The sequence below is a fragment of the Fusarium redolens genome (genome assembly GCF_020744475.1).
Source record: "Fusarium redolens strain MPI-CAGE-AT-0023 chromosome Unknown BKA55scaffold_6, whole genome shotgun sequence".
NCBI classification, from domain to species: domain Eukaryota; kingdom Fungi; phylum Ascomycota; class Sordariomycetes; order Hypocreales; family Nectriaceae; genus Fusarium; species Fusarium redolens.
This window is the reverse complement of record NW_025763669.1, coordinates 430,841-451,605: the sequence shown is the minus strand read 5'-3', so window position 1 is coordinate 451,605 and position 20,765 is coordinate 430,841. Positions and strand designations below refer to the sequence as shown.

The 20,765-nt window shown below is 47.8% G+C and overlaps 8 protein-coding genes across 8 annotated transcripts; 4 read left to right on the top strand and 4 right to left on the bottom strand.

The window, feature by feature from the left end:
- Nucleotides 1–1,045: 1,045 nt before the first annotated feature.
- Nucleotides 1,046–3,396, top strand: BKA55DRAFT_736604 (uncharacterized protein). Its single transcript, XM_046201335.1, has 7 exons — nt 1,046–1,260; nt 1,461–1,543; nt 1,601–2,163; nt 2,464–2,539; nt 2,591–2,621; nt 2,674–3,096; nt 3,183–3,396. Exons 1-7 carry the CDS (start codon nt 1,186–1,188, stop codon nt 3,258–3,260), a joined length of 1,329 nt encoding a protein of 442 aa, XP_046050784.1. The 5' UTR covers nt 1,046–1,185; the 3' UTR covers nt 3,261–3,396.
- Nucleotides 3,397–5,385: 1,989 nt separating this feature from the next.
- Nucleotides 5,386–7,195, top strand: BKA55DRAFT_311317 (uncharacterized protein). Its single transcript, XM_046185636.1, has 8 exons — nt 5,386–5,593; nt 5,645–5,780; nt 5,841–6,022; nt 6,076–6,112; nt 6,175–6,242; nt 6,287–6,672; nt 6,720–6,787; nt 6,839–7,195. Exons 1-8 carry the CDS (start codon nt 5,477–5,479, stop codon nt 7,168–7,170), a joined length of 1,326 nt encoding a protein of 441 aa, XP_046050783.1. The 5' UTR covers nt 5,386–5,476; the 3' UTR covers nt 7,171–7,195.
- Nucleotides 7,196–7,284: 89 nt separating this feature from the next.
- BKA55DRAFT_563586 (cytochrome P450) lies at nt 7,285–9,189 on the bottom strand. The gene is made up of 3 exons (XM_046192414.1): nt 8,687–9,189; nt 8,091–8,636; nt 7,285–8,039 (listed from the first exon to the last, which is right to left on the bottom strand). The coding sequence occupies exons 1-3, from the start codon at nt 9,152–9,154 to the stop codon at nt 7,329–7,331; spliced, it is 1,725 nt and encodes a 574-aa protein (XP_046050782.1). The 5' UTR covers nt 9,155–9,189; the 3' UTR covers nt 7,285–7,328.
- Nucleotides 9,190–10,105: 916 nt separating this feature from the next.
- Nucleotides 10,106–12,904, top strand: BKA55DRAFT_674138 (P-loop containing nucleoside triphosphate hydrolase protein; the record flags this gene model as incomplete). The annotated part of the gene is made up of 6 exons (XM_046198046.1): nt 10,106–10,745; nt 10,781–11,165; nt 11,219–11,337; nt 11,389–11,997; nt 12,051–12,662; nt 12,752–12,904. Exons 1-6 carry the CDS (start codon nt 10,479–10,481, stop codon nt 12,902–12,904), a joined length of 2,145 nt encoding a protein of 714 aa, XP_046050781.1. The 5' UTR covers nt 10,106–10,478.
- An 862-nt stretch (nt 12,905–13,766) lies between these two features.
- On the bottom strand, nt 13,767–14,551 carry BKA55DRAFT_688223 (cutinase; the record flags this gene model as incomplete). Its single annotated transcript, XM_046199176.1, has 3 exons — nt 13,767–13,934; nt 13,982–14,161; nt 14,216–14,551. The coding sequence occupies 3 exons, from the start codon at nt 14,549–14,551 to the stop codon at nt 13,767–13,769; spliced, it is 684 nt and encodes a 227-aa protein (XP_046050780.1).
- A 653-nt stretch (nt 14,552–15,204) lies between these two features.
- BKA55DRAFT_563584 (ankyrin repeat-containing domain protein) lies at nt 15,205–16,053 on the bottom strand. Its single transcript, XM_046192413.1, has one exon. It carries the CDS (start codon nt 16,034–16,036, stop codon nt 15,347–15,349), a length of 690 nt encoding a protein of 229 aa, XP_046050779.1. The 5' UTR covers nt 16,037–16,053; the 3' UTR covers nt 15,205–15,346.
- Nucleotides 16,054–17,021: 968 nt separating this feature from the next.
- Nucleotides 17,022–18,903, top strand: BKA55DRAFT_688221 (uncharacterized protein; the record flags this gene model as incomplete). The annotated part of the gene is made up of 3 exons (XM_046199175.1): nt 17,022–17,914; nt 17,963–18,650; nt 18,700–18,903. 3 exons carry the CDS (start codon nt 17,022–17,024, stop codon nt 18,901–18,903), a joined length of 1,785 nt encoding a protein of 594 aa, XP_046050778.1.
- A 199-nt stretch (nt 18,904–19,102) lies between these two features.
- BKA55DRAFT_688220 (uncharacterized protein) lies at nt 19,103–19,912 on the bottom strand (the record flags this gene model as incomplete). The annotated part of the gene is made up of 1 exon (XM_046199174.1): nt 19,103–19,912. One exon carries the CDS (start codon nt 19,910–19,912, stop codon nt 19,103–19,105), a length of 810 nt encoding a protein of 269 aa, XP_046050777.1.
- Nucleotides 19,913–20,765: the final 853 nt, after the last annotated feature.

Here is a 20,765-nt window from a genome sequence, read left to right as displayed (position 1 = left end):
TTAGTACCAATGAAATACTCGCCGAGGCTGTCCTGCCCTCCTGGCAGGTGATCTTCACAATATTGATATCAACATGGTGTATCTCCCCACTGAACCAGCAGTTATGGTCGTAGCAGCTGCCTCACGGGCCATGGTGACCGTGTAGGAAGGCCGACTAGCACTGTCCAAGCCCACCGCTTTCTGGTCACTCAGCTTCCCGCCGTGGTCATGGTTGCAAGTCACATACTTCTCTTGGCATAGGCAAGCTCCAACGACCTAGAATACATTGTACAGCTTTCGCGATTTTAGGCCGTGGAAATCGTCACGGAAGTATCGAGACAGTGGTGTATCCGCAAGCTGTCCCACCCGTTGCGCACCCCAGGAGTCTGATAGTGGTCTTGATATCAAATGTAGTTTGTTTTGGTTTCGGAGTCCGGACTATAGAGTGAGAGCCCGGCCACGAGTGTAGCCAACGGTCTCTCGTTCAACTTCTCATTGTTGTCCTTCCACTCTCTTGGTCAGTGCAAACTCCCATTCCCACTGGACCTCCTTCCCCCTAAAACTAGATCACTTATAGCTGTAGGTGTCTTCACTCATGCTCAAGGTCATTTAATTTAAGCACCTTTCGCCTTGGGAGTTTAGTATTTTCCAATGAATGGGATTTTTCCTATTTCAGTTACCCCCTGACCTATCATTTAGTCTCTCCTAGTAACTAATTGCTGTTGGTTCACCTATGCCATTCCCATCACCTGTATGGAATACCATCGATAGATTCATCAATAATTGCTCCTTCTCCAGCTGACGATACTGTGTCACAAGTCAGAGGCTGATGTTGGCGATGGCGATAAAACTCTACTCTTGTTTACGATCGATGAATGGTTTCTATAGGTACCCCGAGTGAGTTCTGAACTTCCAGACGAAAAGAATTAGTTAGTCAGTGGCTGTGGAGAGTATTGTGAGCGGTGGGCGGTACCCGCGGACTCCGGCAGATACCGTCATAGGGTGCATGTTTTAGGGGTCCGGACTTTCGAGACTTTCGGCAAGCGAATTTCCTCCACCACATTCCGTATAACCTTGGAGTGCCGCACCTTCGGCTGAGACCATATCTCCATTCCGTGCTCACCACGGATCTCCGTTGTCCTCCCCCTATCTCTCCGTCTCGGGAAATAGAGTTCCGGGCCACTTGAACTTTTAACGCTATGGTTTATGGAAATGAGTGCTATCGAGAGTCCTGAGTCGCCTGGCCTGGGCCGTATTGCTCTTACGCAAAGCAGGAAGGCTGTAAGAATCCGCCCTAAGCGTCAAAGAGACACATCTCCGGGTAGCTGTGCACTTTCGCTAACCATTCCTACTGCAGTGTGATTTTTGCCGACTAAAAAAGGTTGAGCTGCAAAACCCCTGTCTGGACGCATCAAGTTTGCGAGGCTGACTGGACATTGAAGATACGTTGCGATAGGAACATACCCTGCTCTAACTGCTAGAAACTGAAGCTGCAGTGCACTCAGTCACTACGTGCCCCTAGGCCGAAACGGAATGGAGTGCAAAAGACTATAGGCGCAGAGTAGTACGTTGAGAATTCCACTGCCCTTCCCTTTTTAGAATCTGACACCAGTTGCTATAGCGGGGAGAAGATCGACCTCATTGATAGAAGGTTGGAGCAGATAGATCGTTGTATCAGTCAACTCGCTACGGACGGGAACAATCGATCTCGCCAGATTACCGATGACCTCGCGTCCTCGAGCCCAAATACTTCGAGCCGCTCCGTTTGTTCACCGCAGTCGATCGATAACCAATTGCCAACCAATTCGGCAAGCCAGAACAACCTATCCGTTCGCATAGCAAGTCAGCACGCCACGGCATCTCCCGCGACTGAGGCAAACTTTCCTACGGGACAGAAAGAGGGAGAAGGATTGGTCTTGGAAGGCGGATCCTCGCTGTCTGCCCACTCAACGCTGGCAATAGATTTTCTGGATAGAGTGGCTGGTGCAGATCGACGCAAGGGATTTGACTTTGAAACACGAGAGCTGTTGGATTCGCTCCGTCAGATTGTTCATGTAACCAAGGCGCAGCCCCCATATGCAGGAGGTCTCTTTTCTTTTGCACGGCCTTCTGCAGCTCTGCGACCTAAGCCCGCTACCATGCCGCCAATCAAAGTTGCTGCAGCCGCGATCCGCAGTGCTGAAGGTACGTTCAGCTACGTGCGATATCCATCGCCCCTTTGCTTACTTGACTGACATCGACATCACACTAATACTCCACAACGTAAATAACGTCCATGCTGATTACCCGTCACATATCGACGTCTAACTACATGACTGTTCCTCAGTGTACTACTGGGTTCCAAGTCTTTATCGGATATATGCCTGAAAGTATACTTTTCGGAGGACTTTTCTGACGCCGAATACATCATTTTGAACATCGCCCTCTATTGTGAGTGATAGCTTACATTCCAGATCCTTGGTCGCCAGGACTCACTTTGTGCAGGCTTTTTCCGCGATGATACCCTTGAGGGAGCTGAAGCACCAGAGAATCACAGGGAGGAATACAAGCTCTCCTGTCAGTAGAACTTGGAGACTGCTCTTTCGGGGCTATCCCTACATATTATTCCTAGCCACGACATGACCTTGGCTCTTCTTTTCGGTGTATGTGTATCCGTTGGGTCAACTGTTTAAGATACGAGCTCACTCTACGTAGGCCATCTATGCTATTGAACTGTCAAAACCATCTATGGCTTGGATCCTTGTCCTCGCGGCATATCAAACTGCGTACTTTCTTGGTTACCACACCAGAAAACCAGGGTCGTCTGCGTGGTGCGATACCTCAAGTAACTCCGGTCTCCTCTTCTGGGCAATTTACTATCTAGAAAAGAAATTATGTCTTCGCTTGGAGCGCTGCTCTACAATCCCCGACTTTGAGATCACTGTTCCATTCCCAGGTGGCAGCCCTGCTATGGACTACTGCAGGAACATGGTCAAGCTCGCCACCCTAGCTGGAAAGATTTATGAGAAGCTGTACAGTGCACAAGCACTTGTTTCACTGAACGAAGATGGTGCCTTTCGAGTAATGACCTTTTCTCAGGAACTTGATGCAATTCACGAGCAGTCGCAAAATGTCATTGTAAGTTGCCAGTAGCACCTCGTTCAACCTTTCCCATCATCATCCATGCTTTAAGATGCGTGGATAAAAGTTGACCTGGTTCGTAGAGAGAATGGCACCGATCTGCCGTACACGAGCAACAACGCGCACTAATCGAATACATGTCTGCATCGGACGAATCCTAAGGTATTCGATGCAGACGCTGATACACCGGACCTTGCCCGCCCCTGTAGGGTCGCACGTATCATTTACTAAAGAGTGCATTGATTCTGCCAGGAAAGCTCTTATGTGCCATCAATCATCTTCAATATTTCTTTTGGGGACACAGCCCAGCCTCTTATCATCATATATGAGTTGGTGAGTTGACAGATCTACATGACCAGTCAGTTCCGCTCCTTCAACCTAACCTTGTATTTATTTTCTCAGGATCATCCTTTTCACGCCATTCGCCCCGTTCATTGTTTTGTTCTGCCATGTTCTTGAGACTGGAGATTTGGAAGACTTGGATCGGATGCAAAACTTTGTTAACTCAATTAAACCCGCTCACCCCGTCTCCAGCATTGTCTCGAAGCACCATCGCCTCTTCCAGATATTTTATGAAGTAGCTTTGCGCTACAATGAGTTGAAATCGACATCAAAAATGCGACAGAATGGCTGCGCAGAGGTTAGCACGGAATTTTATAACTGCCTCAACGCCCTAGGCTTTCAACCTCCCTTGGGAACGAGCGACATGGCCGGCGGCGCAAACGCAACGCTCAATGACAATTCTTACGAAGTCTCTGCGGATGTCTCTGCTGATACTTGTAGAGGAATAATGGAGGCGGATCCGGCGTCACAGCTACCAGCTTGGTTCAATATGAGCCAGCAGATGATGGGATTATTAAATAATGACGATATGCCTTTTTAGGTCACCTGCTTAAAATTACCTTGTCAGCCTCTGGCTTTTTTCCCTTTTTTTCTTTTTTTTTTTTTTAGGAGTAGGGGGAGGGGAGATTCCGGCTCTTCTGTAATAATTGAGCTCTAACAAAAGGGTTGATTGTTATCACGACTCGCTTGTTGCTTTTCACTGTGAGACCTTGCATATTACTTATACCAGTAATAATCACAACTGCTATCACATTTGGCTTTTTGAGTTCTTCTATAGTTCTTTAGGTTATAATAAGGCAATTGATAGGGACGCATCAAGAATTGATAAGGGTGTATCGTCCTTAGGGACACTCTGGCTTTACAGCCTCTAATTCGTTAATCACTGTTTAATTAATATAGGCAGGATTCTGCCGACGTTCCCGAAGTACCTGACCTTAGTTCTCTTTAATCTAAGTAAGCAGATGGTTGAACATCAGTCTCTCAACCATCAATCATTAGGTCTCTCGTCATGCTCTAATCAGAGTCAGTATCAGTCAGTGTACAAACTGGCCTGCAATAACATAAGAGCATTTACCAACAGTCCTTGGAATTTATGTTCCAGGCATTAGATATTATATATCACAAAGCCTCCATCTATTGTCTGTAGCTCTCAGCAGAGTAAACGCTTCCAGACTAAGCGCCTTGCCGGATCTAGACAGATGCCAGATCTCGAATGCGCCCGATAGTGGGATCGGTACCCGGAACAGAGGTGGATCAATCGGTATGGGTGATCCGCAAAGCCCCTATTCCATCAATAATAGGGTTGAGCCGGCATCCGAATATCGCAACCCTACAGCCTCCAGCTAATATCCGGCACAGCCTTCAGTGTCAATGGAACTTCCCGGGCTTGGCTCCGATTTTAATTCGCACTTGTATTTGTTAAACCAGCCTACGAAGTCCACTATGTAGCCTTCCGAGATGTGCAGTTTTTCAATCCCGGTACCATTGAAGCAGCCTCGAAAGAGCCTCAATCTGAACCGCAAAGTCCATCGAAGACTAGTTCATTCAATGCTTGACATGTACAGATTAATGATCAGACCATATTGCAGTACTCTATCAATGATCTCATTGGCTTGCCTTGCCGGAAAAATTGCCGTAGCCAAGACTGATACTCACCACCAACAGACAAGCCAGACCCCAAATCAATCCCTGCCAAGAACCCCCGGCCAATCTCCCCATCGATTGCATAGCAAAAATAAGCCTAATCTGTATCCCTGGAATGCATAAGCATATACCATGAAGATCTTTGTGGCGCACAACCCTAGCTCCTTTCGGTGTGATGAGCACGGATCAACTTGGCTCATTGGTTTAGAGTACGGAAATCTCGTCTAATCCAGACCAATGGACGGATTAGCTTCGACAAAGCAAAACCACCTAGTCCGTGCCCCTGAATTCTTAAGAATGAGAAAGTGTACCCGTCATACTGTGAGTTTTTGAGTTCTTGGGTGCTTTTCTTCTCGATGTTTTGTGGGATTTGCCTGCGCGGTAGACTACCATGAAGCTATTCGCAACTCTGCGGTTATTTATTCTCATTTTACCGTGCATATTCCTACAAGTTAGCGCTAGCTCACCGACGACTGCGCAGAGGTTAGAAGACGCGTCGCAATGTGCCGTACGTATCCTCTGTCGTGCTCATGCTTCGTATCTGTTAACCAGTTTATAGATCAGATGTTTCTCTCAATTTGTTGATAAGCCGACATTCTCATCGGCGAACAAAGAGCAAATATGCTACGATCACAAACTCAGCAACACTGTAGCTGGCTGTATCCGCACAGCATGCCCCATAAGAGACCTGTTTGGTAAGAACCCTTTGGATCGCCCATAAGGAGCAAGCTACTCACATTTACGTTGCTTGATAGACTTTCTAAAGCTTGAGCAAACAAACTGCGGCAGACCAGAGCTCGACAACGACCATAATATCAGAGGGATCAACTACACCATTCTTGGGATAGCAGTTTTTTCTATCGTCCTACGAACTGTCACAAAATCCTATCGCTTTTCACAATGGGGTGCGGACGATTACCTTATTATCGCGGCATCGGTGAGATCTCAGGGCGTTCTTCATGCGTTGTGCTGATTCACTAACTCCTCTAGGTCTTTACAGGAGTACAATGCATCATCATGGGCCTCAGTGAGTTTCAAACTGAATAAACATAACTCTAACCTAACTCGCTGACCACTTATTCTGTATAGTGACCTTTGCGGGCTTGGGCCGGAATATCTGGACACTTGATGACAGTACGATCACCACGTTTCATATAGTAAGTCCATGCAATCATCTATCGATCCCGACTAACATCTTCAGTATCTCCTCGTCGTTCAATACGCCTACGTCCTAAGTCTCTGCCTCATCAAACTCTCAATACTCTACTTCTTCCTTCGAACATTCCCCGACCCGACTTTCAGATTGGTTATCAAGTGTACCATCGCATTCAACATTCTCACGACAATTATCTTCACCGTATGCGGCGCACTGCAGCGACAACCAATTCACTTACTTTGGGAAGGATGGAAAGAATATCCGCCTCGTGGAATAACGCTCAACACTCCAGCTATTATCTTTTTTCACGCTGGTGTGAACATCGCTCTTGACGTCTGGATGTTTGCCCTGCCGTTGACGCAGTTGTATTCTTTGGGGCTTCAACCAAAGAAGAAAGCCGGCGTTATGGTCATATTTGGCGTTGGAATATTGTAAGCCTCCCATTCTCCGTTGTAGCATGTATCTGATGTTCGTCCAGTCTCATTGCAGCAAGCTGTATCCGCATCCCCTACTTACTAGACTTTACAAGAACATTGAACACATCATGTAAGTATTTCTCAAACCAACGAGACCCTTATTCTAACTCGAAAACAACAGCCGACGCACAGGGATTCGTCGTATGGTCAAATATCGAAAGCGGCGTAGGCATCTTGGTAGCTTGTATGCCTCACATGCAACCAATCTTCCGCGCCATAGCAGCACGAGCACGGTCCTGGAATATTATCCCTTCAAGCTCCGCTAGCGCTGAGGGAATATTTGTACAAAGATCTCTTGCCACTATAAAGATGTCGCGGACTGACGGGACTACTTTGGTAGAACCGGATGATTTGGTGCTACATGATCGAGGGGGGTTGTTGAGTGAACCTACTCCGGCGAAGAAGGTTGATAGTAAGCTTGGGAGCGTGAGTGAGACGGGGACATCAGGTTGAGGGTGTTCAGAAGGGGGGCATCGAAGATAATGCGTTCTACCATTGATATTATTTTACGGGGTCGCATCGAAATATTTGAAAGCATAAAGCGTAGCATCAGCAGAGCAGAAATAAACCTTTAGTTTCTTAATCTACATATATCATTCTATCCCGTCCATCTACAATACTACCCTTCTTGGCTTGATAAACACTCTATCAGGGTTTCTAGTCAAAGACGACACCGGTTTAGGCTTCGCAACATCCGCTGGCAAGGGCAACAACTCAAACGCCCAGATGACAAGAGTGAAAAAGATCTTCATCTCAAGATACGACATCCTCCTCCCAAAACAGCCTCGAGGGCCTAATCCAAAAGCTTGAATTGGGAAGGCTTGAGAATCGAAGCTCACGTCGTCTTTTCCATCTGGATCGGTAGTTGTTTTGAGCCACCTCTCAGGCTTAAAACCCACATAATCATAGTCCTTCTCCAAAGGTTTCGGCTTGCGAGATTTTACCCATTCACTACTTCGTGACTCGTCGAAATCGATCGGAGGTGACAATATGCTAGGCCCGTTTGATAGAAAGACAACCGTCGTGCCCTTTGGTACACGAGCACCCAGAATCTGTGTGTCAACTTGGACTTCTCGTAGAGTCATGCCAAAAGGATAAGACAAGCGAAGAATCTCTTCCACGACTGCATCGAGGTAAGGGACGCGAGTTTGGATAATTTCATAGAGTGAAGGGGCGCGTCGTTCAGATTTGGCTTGAGGATAAGCTTGTTGAAGGGCTTTTCGAAGCTCGGATTGGGCTCTTTGATCAGCGCTGAGATAGCTTAGGCCCCATCGGACTGCAGACGATGTTGTTTCATGGCCGCCGATAAGGTACGTCATCATCTATAAAAAATATCAGTATAATGCTTCGGGTCGAGGTGCATAGGTGCTCACTTCACTAGTGATCACCTGAGAGTAATAGTCGGGCTCTCTCCCCTCTTTCTTCGCCATAGCCTCCTCTCGAACAGAGATCTCATCAAGCGCACACTTCATAGCCTCTCCATTAGCCCTTCGCTTAATTCCATTGGCGATCTCTCGCTCCTGCAACCTCTTCGTAAGAGCAAACGCGTTCTTCAAAGTCCCTGACAAATTGCGATACATCCAGTGGAATAGCGGCGGAGAAGGCGTCTTGATGATCTTTGCGACACTTTCGGCGACAGTTGCCAGGGCGTTGAGCTCTTCATTAAGAGGGAGTTCTTTGAACGCAATTTCGCCGTCGACCTTTGACGAATGGTTGTCGTCCGGGGTGAGTTCTTGGATTTCTTTGACAAGTTGGGTATGTTGGGTATCAAGGCCAAAAGCTGCGCACACGATGATATCAAGGGCGGCGTTGTGTACATCCTTTGAGGCCGAGAAGAATTGACCATTGGCGTGCTCAGTTTTGAGATTCCAGAGTTCAACTAGTCGAGAGAACTTGTCGTAAATTTCGGGCGCAGATACCTTCAATCATATCAGTCTTTTGATCATGCTACCCTATGGTCTCATCTCACCTCTGACAAAAACGACGGCGTCATCAAATTCCTCACAAGTTCCTTATTCTTCCTAAACTGCGGATCCGAGCTCGTAAGTGTAATATGCGCCCCAGGCACAACACAATTAAAAACAGCCGTACTCGACGTCCCTCTATCAAACTCCTTTACACGATGCGTGCAAATCTCAGCTGCTTCATAATGATCAGCGACAACAACCCACGGTTTTCCAAAAGGACGAATAAAAGCCTGGAATAAAGGTGATTGGTGCTTAATAGCCTGCGTCGCTAACCAGTCGGTCAAGCTCCCGAAAGCCTTGACATCGGGAAGATCTCCCAAGATACGATTGGTCGCAGAGACGTTATAGGGAATGTCTGCTAAGGGACGGGGTAGCATTGAGCGGTAGAGAGTGTAGGCAATGCCTGCGAATAAGAGACATCCTAATAAGATCCTCGTGGACGGCGAGTCTAGAGTGTCAAGCAACGACATGGCTGCAATTTCTCACTCCAAAATGACACAAAATGAATAGACCCAGCTGTCACAGTCAAAGCGGACGCACGGCATATTTATCAAGCCCAACACGGAGATAACAAACTGAGACAAGTAATTCAACGTTTTTGTTAACTACCCCTAAAAAGGTTAGATAATTTCAACGATAGTCAGCCGCAATTGCGATGTGCTCCAATTAAAGGGCTGACATTACGAGGTTGGTTGCACAGTTGGGGCCTCGCTAGAGCCCCTTTAAAATCTGATGTGAGAATGCCAAGGCAATGTAGTGGTATGACAAAATCAGCCCCGGGATTTTGGACAGAAGTCTGTGATTGATTTCGCTGACTGCATTAACGGGATACAGATGTTTTCACAGGCTGACTACGAGTGAGACAGTGATGTTTCGCAGGTTGGGAGCAGATACTATGTGATAAGTGTTGAAAAGTGGCGCTGGTTAGACTGCAGAGCGCGTAAGCAATTATGCTGGCCACGTAAACAATGCTACACTGGATTCTGATGCAGTGCTGATCTCTGATCCCATGGAAGTTTTTAATGCTCAAAATTTGATACCCATATCCTTACAAGAGTGATATCTGTGGAGTTCTCCAGATGCCGCAACGAATCAGAAAACTTCAGCAGCAATGGATGGAAACAAATGACTTGTTAACGGGTTTTTTGAGTTTTTCGGTAGTTCCTAGCCAACGTAGATCAGTCGTGTCCGGAGATCCGGAATCAGCACTCGGCATTGCGACACAAACATGAGGAACGGTTATGAGCTGCTAGCAAAGTCCCCGACAGCCACAAACACTACTGATATGCCTAATCAGCGCAGCAAGGTTCTTTAACACATTGATAATCACGAGACTCTGGGCGGGACCTGAAATGGCACGGCGGGTTTGGCAAATGTTGGGGCTGTCTTAAGAATTTTGATTGGGTGCATCTGCCAAGGATCTTCCGCTAAACCTTGGAGGGCGCAGCTGGTGTTCAATTCAGTGCGGTTCAGTTGGATCAGCCCTATCGATATCTCGGCCAGATAGATCTATGCAACACAGCAAAAATAGCGGTTGGTGTCATGTTGGCCATCTTTCAGGTCTTGGCTGCATGAGCACTCAAGGCAGAAGCGCTAGAAATAGTGGCAATGTCCACTGAGACCTCCAGCGCCAATAGATTCATGAAACATCAAAAGATTGGAGGCCAACTCAGTGAGGGTCAAGTTCTTGATCATATTGGGTAAAGCCCCCCCACGACTATTAAGCGGCCAGTATCGGGCTTTTTTTCTTGAAAAACAAACATTCCTACGTATCGAAGATACCGCCCAAAGAATATGCCATCTAGTGACCTTGATAATCCTAACGAACCAGAGGGCAGAAATCCTGTGGCCTCAGGTGACAATCCGTCGGACATTGGGACCAACGGAACCCAGCAAACACCCAATAGTCCAGATACTACCGAGGGTGAACCAGCGCCGCCTTCAACAAACCTGTTCCCCTCTGAACAAGCTCCATGTAAGCATGAGACCGGCGATCTCACTGCAACCCTGCCTTGTCCCAACCAGAGTGGAATTACATTTATAGACAGTTCTTTGTTTGGGGTGTGAAAGCTTTCGACTTCTGGAACTTATACAAGCCTTGCGAGCCTATAAACAGAGAAGTGAACCAGAATGAGCAAGCGGAGGATGGAAATGGCTCAGACTCGGAGGACAGTGACAGCGCTGGGGCTGTCAACACCAAAGAGGAGAAAGAGTTGACATGGACAGAAATCCTAATAGAAGCTGACGATGATTTCGAATCGGTGATCGATAAGTCTCCCTCTCAGCTAGAATGGCTGCGCCAGAAGCAGCATGAAAACCAAAAGAATGAGTATCTCGATTGTATCTTGTCAATGGTTGGTCATGAACATGTCAAGGCTCACTTCTTGGCGGTCAAGGACAAAGTGGATATCGGCAAACGCTGCGGCAAAAGCCTTGATGACTGGAGTTACGATCTTGTACTCCATGGTAATGATGGGACTGGTGAGTCTGGCTTCGAAGAACACCTACATACGTCGACTAATAAGGGACCGTAGGGAAAAGAAGAATCGCCCAGCTTTACGCCGAGTTTTTGTATAGTATAAGGGTAGTTCGTGAGAGGAAATTCGCCATAGAAGATGGTTGGGAGTCGGACGAGGTTACCACAGATGTAACTGTATGAGTTGGCTACCCATTTGTCTATTCTAACATGACTTACCAGTATCAGGTTGTTTTCTTCGCACAGGCTGATTGTATCTATCAACCACAAGAAATTGCTGACATCTTGGACCCATCAAAAGGGCCTGGGTCTTCCACTGTACGTATCCTTTCGTATCGAGAGCTCTCGATGCGATCACTGGAAATACTTGCTACAAGCAGCGAATCGCATCGCCGCTTTTCAAACCTCCTTAAGCTTGAGAACTACAATGAAAGGCAGATTTACGAACTGCTTCGACGACTTTGCAAGGACAAACCGGAATTCGGTGACAGTTCGAACGATTTACTTAACACGTTGAGTCGAAAAATAACAAGACGTGGTTTGGCAGAAGGGAAGGATTTCAACAACGCATATGCAGTGGTGGACGAGCTTGAGAAGGTTTGCAAACGGTGGCAACAGCGCAAAAACGACGCCTGGCTGAGCTGGGCCAAGATATCCTTCTCAAGTAAGGGTGGGGAATTTGGACCAGACCATTTTAAGCAAAACAGCATTATTCTGGAGGACATCCTAGGGTCCAAGCCTTGGACATTCAGGAGCGACAGTTTGGCGTGGAATGAGCTACAGAACTTAGTTGGCTTACAAGACGTCAAGGAGAGGATTGAAAATATCATCGACTTGGTAGAAGCAAACTATCATAATCATTTGCATGGCCGGAGAGCATTACCTATCAGCCACAATCGATGTTTCCTTGGAGCCCGGGCGTGGGCAAGACAACTGTTTCGGCACTCTACTCCGAGATTCTTAAGGAATTGGGCCTATTGTCGAAAGGTCATATTACCACGATACGGGCATCAGATCTGATCGGAAAATATGTTGGCCATTCGGAGGCGAAGGTCACTAAGGCACTTGAGCATGCCCAAGGTGGGGTATTGGTCATTGATGATGCCCATCTACTCTACCAGGAAACTTCAAATGGTGAAAACCACTCTGATTCTTTCAGACAAGGCGTCATAGATACCTTGGTTGCCAATGTCTCGGGTAGCCCTGGCGAGGATCGCTGCGTGATTCTCTGCGGCTATACCGACAAAATGGAGAGGATGTTTCTCAAGAGCAATCCAGGCTTAGCAAGACGCTTCCCGCTCGAAACCGCTCTGAGGTTCGCTAGCTACAGCAACGACGAGTTGAATCAAATTTTAAAGCAAAAGATGGACGCGGACAGCATCGTCGCCTCAGAGGAAGCTCACAAGGTTGCACGCAACATGTTGAGTCGAATGCGTACAAGGCCAAATTTCGGCAACGGTGGTGATGTTGAGACACTTCTATGCGAGGCCAAGCTCCGCCAGGTCAGTAGGTTGAGGCTCTCGAATGCCGAGTTTGCAACCTTGAGTGATCAAGCTCCGGAGGCCACAGATTTCGACCTTGACTTTGATAGGCCTACCAGGGCTCCAATCCAGGCCTCCGGAGCAGGTTTCCCAGTACTCGACTTCCCACAGTTGCCGCCAGAGGATTGCCTGCAGCTCCTTTCAAAACTGCTGTCCAAACTAAGCATCAGTGTCTCAAGCTCCATCATGGATCGATGCGGTGAACATAATGCGGCTGTCCTGAAGTTACTGACGCAATTAACCAATAGCAAAGGTTGGGCAAGTGGACGCGATGTTGAGACTTTGAGCAACGCAGTTATTGAGCTTTTATTTACGAGGGCAGGGTATTCTAAAGATTTCTGTGACTCAGAGCAACTCCGCTTATCCTTCGAAGATCTTGTGGACTGTTTGAAGGCAATGTTGAAAGATAGAGGAGTTGTCTTGACTCGACTACAGGACGAGCTAAACTATGCAGATTATGCCAGAAGACAAAGACTTCTTGAGAAGGTCTAAATTGTGAGCTAGATGTGTTATTTGCAATAGAGACCTGTGGCTGGGAGCTTATAATCACTGTATTGAACTTGTGTTTACTCTCAAAAGCTTTCACTGCGCCTTGTTGTGGTATTCTTGTTGACGATGGAAAGCTGGATTGGACGGAGCCGTTATGCAGCTACATTCCGTTCACCAGTATTATCGATCCCGTCATGGAGGTGTCTGGTCCAATGTATCCGGCATGATGAAATGGGCCAAGGCACTACTCGACGCCATGCACCACGAGCCTTCGGTCCTCTAAAAGATTCCAACAATCGTATCACACAAAGCCAACATCACCACCTCTTCCATAGGCGAGAATGAATATGGGCTTGGTTTTGCTCGCGCCATGATTCCCTCGACAGAACTAGGCATGCTTTCTCTCAGCAGTCCACTCTGAGAAGGTAACCGTAGAGGAATAGTGAGCCAAAGATCACGGCGAACCAGACTCTTCTGGCGGAAACAACTCCAAATCAATTCCTAAGCTATCCTATCATAAATATCTAATCATCATTGCAGGGCATCATCCTGCTCCACTATAGCCAGCCAATTCCTTCAGAGCTTGCTGTTCACAAATGCCAAAGCGTCTTTGCCATAAATGTTGACGTATTGCTGGTGGTGGTTGGAGTCATTTCCATTACAGCAGAAGGGATCCTGAGAGTCACAGTATATCTGGACCTTGTCGGCGTTGGGACAGCTGAAGCCAGCAGGGCGGGCATCGAACTGAAGATCGTTAGTAGTGTCAAATAAGAAATGATGGGATGACTTACGCCTCCAGCGGTGCAGGTTCCGACACCATACGGAAGACCGCTCACGAAGCGGGGGTCACCAAGCATGATAACAGCCTTGACCTGTTGGACTGCACTAGCGGAGAGAGGGACAGATGAATCAGAGACGCCAGCTCCAGAATCAGGACCTCCGCAGATGTTGTTATCCATGATTTGGCCACCCTAGCAATATTTATTAATTACAAGCACCAATGGATGTGAGAGTAGATAACATACCTGAGAGTAACCGACCATGACAATCTTTGTCTGAGGGCAACGCTGGTTGAGACCGTTTACAGCAGTAGTAACGGCCTGGGTACCCTGCTTCGCAGAGTCACCGTACTGAACACCGCCACATGAAGCCTGACCGCCACAAGCAGGGTAATCGATGGCCTCTGAAGTAGCGCCGGGGTGATCAGCCTTGATCATTTCGACCAGCTGACCAGCTGAGCCGAAACCCGGTGCAACTGACGTTTCGCGAGCGCCGAAGATGTGAATGTCCGGGCATGACTGAGCCTGGACTGCCAAGATGTTGGCAAGGATAAGAAGGGTGGAGTCGAGAGAAGCGCGCATTTTGACGATCTGTATATACTGACGAGTAGTTGTGTTGTCAGATGAATATCGAGGTACTTCATCAGCTATTTAAACACGGGAGATAAAGAAGGATACCACAACGCATGAACATTCCAAGAGCTAATCGACTGACATAGGTCGTCTACCAAACCATTCCCCGCTGTTGTTTCAACCTGATTGACAGGTTTCATCTGACAAGGATGAGGTATTGGTGGGTAATTAAGATTGAATGGATCTAAATTTGTCTGAAACATGTTTTGTAGCAGTTTGCATAAGATTTTATAAGAACCGAAGCTTTGATCGAATAATGTCCGTTTTAAGGTTACAGTTTCAGGAACCGATCGTGCCGACGGCCCGATGAACAGACCGTATCTAAGCTCGGAACATTATCTATTGGTTCATTCTTGCACGTGGGACCCGTATAATTTCCTTTATATCTGTCTATAACTTGAGATATCCCAGATATATATCTGTTTCGTCATATCCGCATTTCCCCAAAACCTGGACTACACCAGGTATTCATGATCTTCGGCGCCTTTTTGAATCATATGTTTGATCGCGGGGACATCAAGTACACTATGAAGGTTTATAATAGGGCAGTGACAACAAGTAGAGTAGATACGAAACTATTTCAGACTGTCTGACGAAAGGCCATCAAATTGTGTATCAGGACCTGATACAGGTTGTGGTGGGTACAGCAGGCGTTCGCCAACAGCTGACCTACTCGACCACGCTACTAAGCATTTCCAGTATCTCATTAAACTCGTCAGATCTGTCATCTCCCGACTTAATCATCTACTGTACCCAGTCTGTCGCTTTCTTAGCCTGCTCCTTCGTCACCGCGCGGCGGTTAATAAACATCTTCACGATATCTACATGCCGCTCCGCCGCTGCAGCAACGATCGCGAGTCCATAGTCTCCATCCTCCATCGCCAGATCCGCGCCAACGTCGAGCAGCTTCTCGGTGACGGCTCGATACCCCTTGTGTGCCGCGGTCTGTAGCGCGCTTCCGAAGTACTCTGCCACATCGTTGATATTCACGTCGGCATTGATAAGATGGTCTACGACTTCAGAATGCCCTTTATCCAACGCAATCACCGACGCCGGGTAGTTACTCACTGCGCTCCGCGCTTGCAGATCCGCGCCCGCATCTAGAAGTAGTGCCATGGCTTCCACTTGCCCCTCGCTAACGACAACGAGGAACGGGGTCCCAAGGTAGCCTGCTTTGCCGTCGACAGCGCCACCAGCATCCAGGAGCTGCCGCATGATTGCTAGGTGGCCCTTCATCGAAGCCGCATACAGCGGCGTGAGATTTTCCCCATACTGGCTAAAGTACTGGTTGACGTTGGCGCCGGCTTTGATGAGGCGCGTGACTAGATCCTCATTCCCTGTTTGGGCTGTGATGATCAGAGGAGGTTTCAAGCTGTAAAAATCCAATGTTTCTTCTAAATCGCCATCAGGTGGTGCTCCCGCTGCAAGGAGCATATTCACGTCTTCTGCGTCCCCTTTCTTGATGATACCCAGATAGCCCTTCCTGGCCCGCATCTGTGCTGATGGTTCGTGAAGACGAAAGAGTCCCGATCTCTATCTCAACATCAACATGCACCGTTAATTGCTCTGCCAGTCGGATGAATTTCTTGGAAATTCCCTGAACGACAGGCTATTCGGATGGTTGCACGTCACGAAGCGAGAGAATCTTCGTCCAATTGCCATTGTGGTCGAAGTAACCAACGGAGCATACGAGAACAAAAGCGGACCAGAGAGAGGGTTACTGAGGGGGTAAATAATGTTTGGACTCACATTTAATGTCAGCAAATTGAAGGTCTGCCTTGACAACGAGGCTCGCTTGCATCAACATGGGCCCTATGCAACATAGAAAGCCTTTTGTTATATGGTCATTTATAGACGGGGAGTCAGTGCGTGAACAACTTGAGGACTCAATATGAATAGTGAATGATGGAAAAAACACTGCAAAGTGAATTCAATTTTATGTTGGGATCAAGGTTCTAATTCGCCTTGTGCCAGGATATTGCCGTTTTGTAGGGGCAGCAACACCATTGAGGTCTCCCACCTCATATGAGGTTGCGATAAGCGGGGTTGACGATATCGGAGGACGACCCGATAAGGTCGGAGACGTGCCCCGTTCCGTTTCCGAACCAAGACGGCATCCGGGGTTCAAATGCCGGCCTTCAAATACGTGCCAGAATACATCAAGTAATGAGAGAGAAAAAGACAGTAATTTTCTAACCAAAGCAGCTGCATTCCATTAGACTTTCTTCTAACTGTCTTCTCTTTCCTTCTAAAGTTTATCTGATGAGTTTCGGTACACAAGGCTGATTAGTCATCCCTGTCCGACTCGGCGCCCCACATCTCCAGCTCCGATCTAAATTTTTCCGTTGACCTCATCGCACAAACTCACTCACTCACTCACTCACTCCAACGCCCATATCTCACATCCCTCGCAGCCAAAATGAGTGGAAAGCCTGCCCTCGGTCTTCTTGGCGGCGGCCAACTCGGCCGAATGCTCTGCGAAGCCGCATCCCCTCTCGAAGTCGAGATCGCCATCCTCGACGCCCAAGACGCACCCGCCAAACAAGTCAGCCGCAGCAAATACCACGTCGACGGCTCCTTCAAAGACGCCCAGAAGATCAGAGAACTCGCCAACAGCTGCAGTGTTCTCAGCGTTGAGACGGAACACATCGAGACTGCTGTTCTGGAGGAGTTGGCTACCGAGGGAAAAGTCGTTGTTTATCCTTCGTGGAAGACGCTGCGCTTGATTCAGGATAAGTTTGAGCAGAAGGATTATCTGGGAAAGCAGGGTATTCCTATTGCTGAGCAGGTCGCTATTCAAGCTTCGGGTGCTGAGGAGATGCGTGCGGCGCTGAAGGATGTTGCGACCAAGTTTGGATTTCCTTATATGCTCAAGTCACGAAAGGATTCGTACGATGGTAGGGGAAATATCAAGATCGCTAATGACGAGGACATCGAAACTGCTGTGAACGAATTCGGAAAACTTCAGTGCTACGCTGAGAAGTACGTTCCCTTCCAGCGCGAGCTCTCGGTCATTGTCATTCGCACAGAGGACAAGGAGGGCCGAACAAAACGCCTTGTGCCATATCCTTGTGTGGAGACTGTTCACGAGGACAATGTCTGCTCGCGAGTCTACATGCCTCCTCGCGATACACCAGATGAGGTGTCTAAGCGCGCTCAAGAGGTTGCTGTCAGCGTTGTTGAGAAGCTTTGGGGACGAGGTGTTTTTGCTGTTGAGATGTTTGTCACTGAGAAGAATGACATCCTTGTCAATGAGATTGCGCCGCGCCCTCATAACTCTGGTCATCTCACAATTGAGGCCGTTCCCTACATGTAAGTATTCAAGACTGCCCCACTGATTTCATGCTAACAAATGTACAGGTCACAGTACAAGGCCCAGCTCACATCCATCCTCGACGAGCCCCTCCCTGAGAAGCTCGAACCCCATGTCGCTTCCAGCATCATGATCAACATCCTTGGCGGCGCCGAACCCGAATCTCACCTCCCTCTCGTCCAAAAGGCCAAGTCCATGTTCGCCAGCAATATCGGCGTCTATCCCCACCTCTACGGAAAGCAGTCCAAGCCCGGCCGCAAGATCGGTCACATCACCCTCACCGGATTGACCGCCAGCATCAAGGAGCTCGAGGATTATGCTCAGCCTCTTGTCAAGTTGGCTGCTGATATGCGACAAGAGCGAATTCAAGCCAAAAGCAAGAGTCTTCGTCCTGAACAAGCTGTTGCGAAGGCTACCAAGGATCCTTTGGTTCTCGTTACTATGGGCTCTGATTCTGATCTTCCTGTTCTCAAGGCTGGTCTTGATGTTCTCACTCAGTTTGGTGTTCCTTGGGAGGTTGACATTACGTCTGCCCACCGAACACCAGTTAAGATGGGTGATGTCGCTACAGCCGCTGCTGATCGTGGTATCAAAGTCATCATTGCCGCTGCAGGAGGTGCTGCCCATCTCCCCGGCATGGTCTCGGCTTACACCCCTCTTCCCGTCATTGGTGTCCCTGTCAAGGCCACTCATCTCGATGGAATGGATTCTCTTCTGAGCATTGTCCAGATGCCTGTAAGTAAACCTCCCCAGCCTTCAATATGCACAAACTAACTTCATACAGCGAGGCGTTCCTACCGCCACCGTCGGCATCAACAACTCCACCAACGCAGCTCTTCTCGCCATCAGAATCTTGGGTGCTTTCGTTCCTGAATATCTTGAGAAGATGAGGGCTTACCAAGTCGACATTGGTGAGCAGGTGAACGGCAAGGCCACTCGATTGAGGGAGTCTGATGTCGAGTCTTACCTGGCTCAAATGAAGAAATGAACAAAAGCGATTCTATGATAAATTCTAAAATAGATACGAAATAAAAAACAGAATTCCTTACTGGAAAGCAACCGGGTTTATTTGACCAATAATGAAGGTCTGGTGATTGGAATAGCAACCCGGAAACATACCCCAGACTGAAGGCCTGAGGATAATTACGTCCTAGTCTGCATTTTCATGCAAGAATCCCGACTATGCTCTAGTTTGCCTCAACGAGAATAGCATCATCAACGTAAATCTCCAAACTCTGACACTCCGCTCTAATCTGAATACTTGGCCCCATTTCCAAAAACATCTCACTCCAAGTACAGCTCATAGTAAACTGTGTCCACTCATTATTCGGCCCAGCCCAGTCCTCGCTCTTGATGTATCCACCTCCGGCTCCACAGGTAATCTTTCGTGTCTGACAAGCAACAGCCCTAATAGTCTTGATCCAGATTGAATATGTGTACTCTTGATCAACCGCGATCAAAGAAGAGTCGATGGGATGATCGACGCCCAGGACGACAGGATCTTCGGAATCAGCATCGTAGTAGCCGGAGAAGTCACCGGAATGGGTATCCTCGTCGGAAATCGAGATATAGCCGAATTGACCGACTGGGTGCCAGGGCATTACGGTTCCAGACTCGAAATCCGGGTTGGTGAGGACATTGGTTGGTTCTGAGGCAGATGTCGTGGTGGTTGTAGGTTCAGCACTTGAAGTGGTGATCAAGATGGTTGAGGTAGCTGAGTCAGAGGCGAGTTCAGTAGTAGTGCCGGAAATAGCCTCAGTCCGAGTCTGGGTCGTGGCAGTTTCAGTTTCAGTCTCGGACACAGCAGTTGATTCGGTGAAGAAAGTCGTAGATGTGTCGGTTGCATCGGCGACAGTTGAAGAAGAAATGACGGGTGCAGACGTAGCTTCAACAGAACTCGTAGACAAAGCCACCGAACCAGAAGAAGAAGAAGGTTTGCATGGTGATGCAGAAGCAAGTTGGCATATCGCCAGTAGCTGAAGAGCTAGAACTCGCATGGTGTTTCAGGTAATGACTGTAAGGGTAACAAAGACCGTCAAAAGAGGAAGAACAAAAATGTTAGACGTCTCCAGAAAGAAGTAATCTTATGAATGGTCAAGCATTTCCCCCTGAATTTCGTATACATGGAGCTAGCTGGTTTAGATGAGACTATTGCTGTAAGCTTAAGGATTATCGGATGTGGCGTTGGTAGAGCCAATAGCCTTGGCTAGAATTGAGGCTGTGGAGAATTAGCAGAGACAACTGTATCCACTTTGTTTAAGCGAGCTTTGCTTGCTCCAGGTCGTGATGCTGGTTACCCTAGGGCGCATAGGAGTGTTAATTCCAAAGACCTGTCTAGGACCATACGTTAATCCAGTTTCAGTTATGACCAAAAGAGAGTCTCACCTGTCAAAAGCTTTCGACTTTCTTGAATTCACAACTGTCGTATGATTGATGTAGAAAGTTGAACTCCAATGGCTGGGCTGCTGAGGTGAGCTCACGAGACAGCCGCACGAAGCTGTATCATGATCGCTGAGTGAATTATTGCACGCTATGTACAGAGTAATCTGTAGCTCGATTAAAATTAGCCACAGGCCTCGGAAAAACCAACTAAATGCGATTATTATGCCCCAATCGGCCACAGGCCTTCTGACCCATGATGGAATCAATATGGGCTGTTAATTGCTGACTGCATACAACATTTGCAACCAACGCTTTCAGCTCGACCTCGTTCAACCAATCACGGCTGATTACTACATCGTAAATGAGGCACGAGAGCGTCAATCCTTGCTCGAGTGTTACATACTTAACCACCATAACGCCTAGGCAACCGTAAATCGTTTCAGTTACAGTCGGCTTATTTATTTCTTT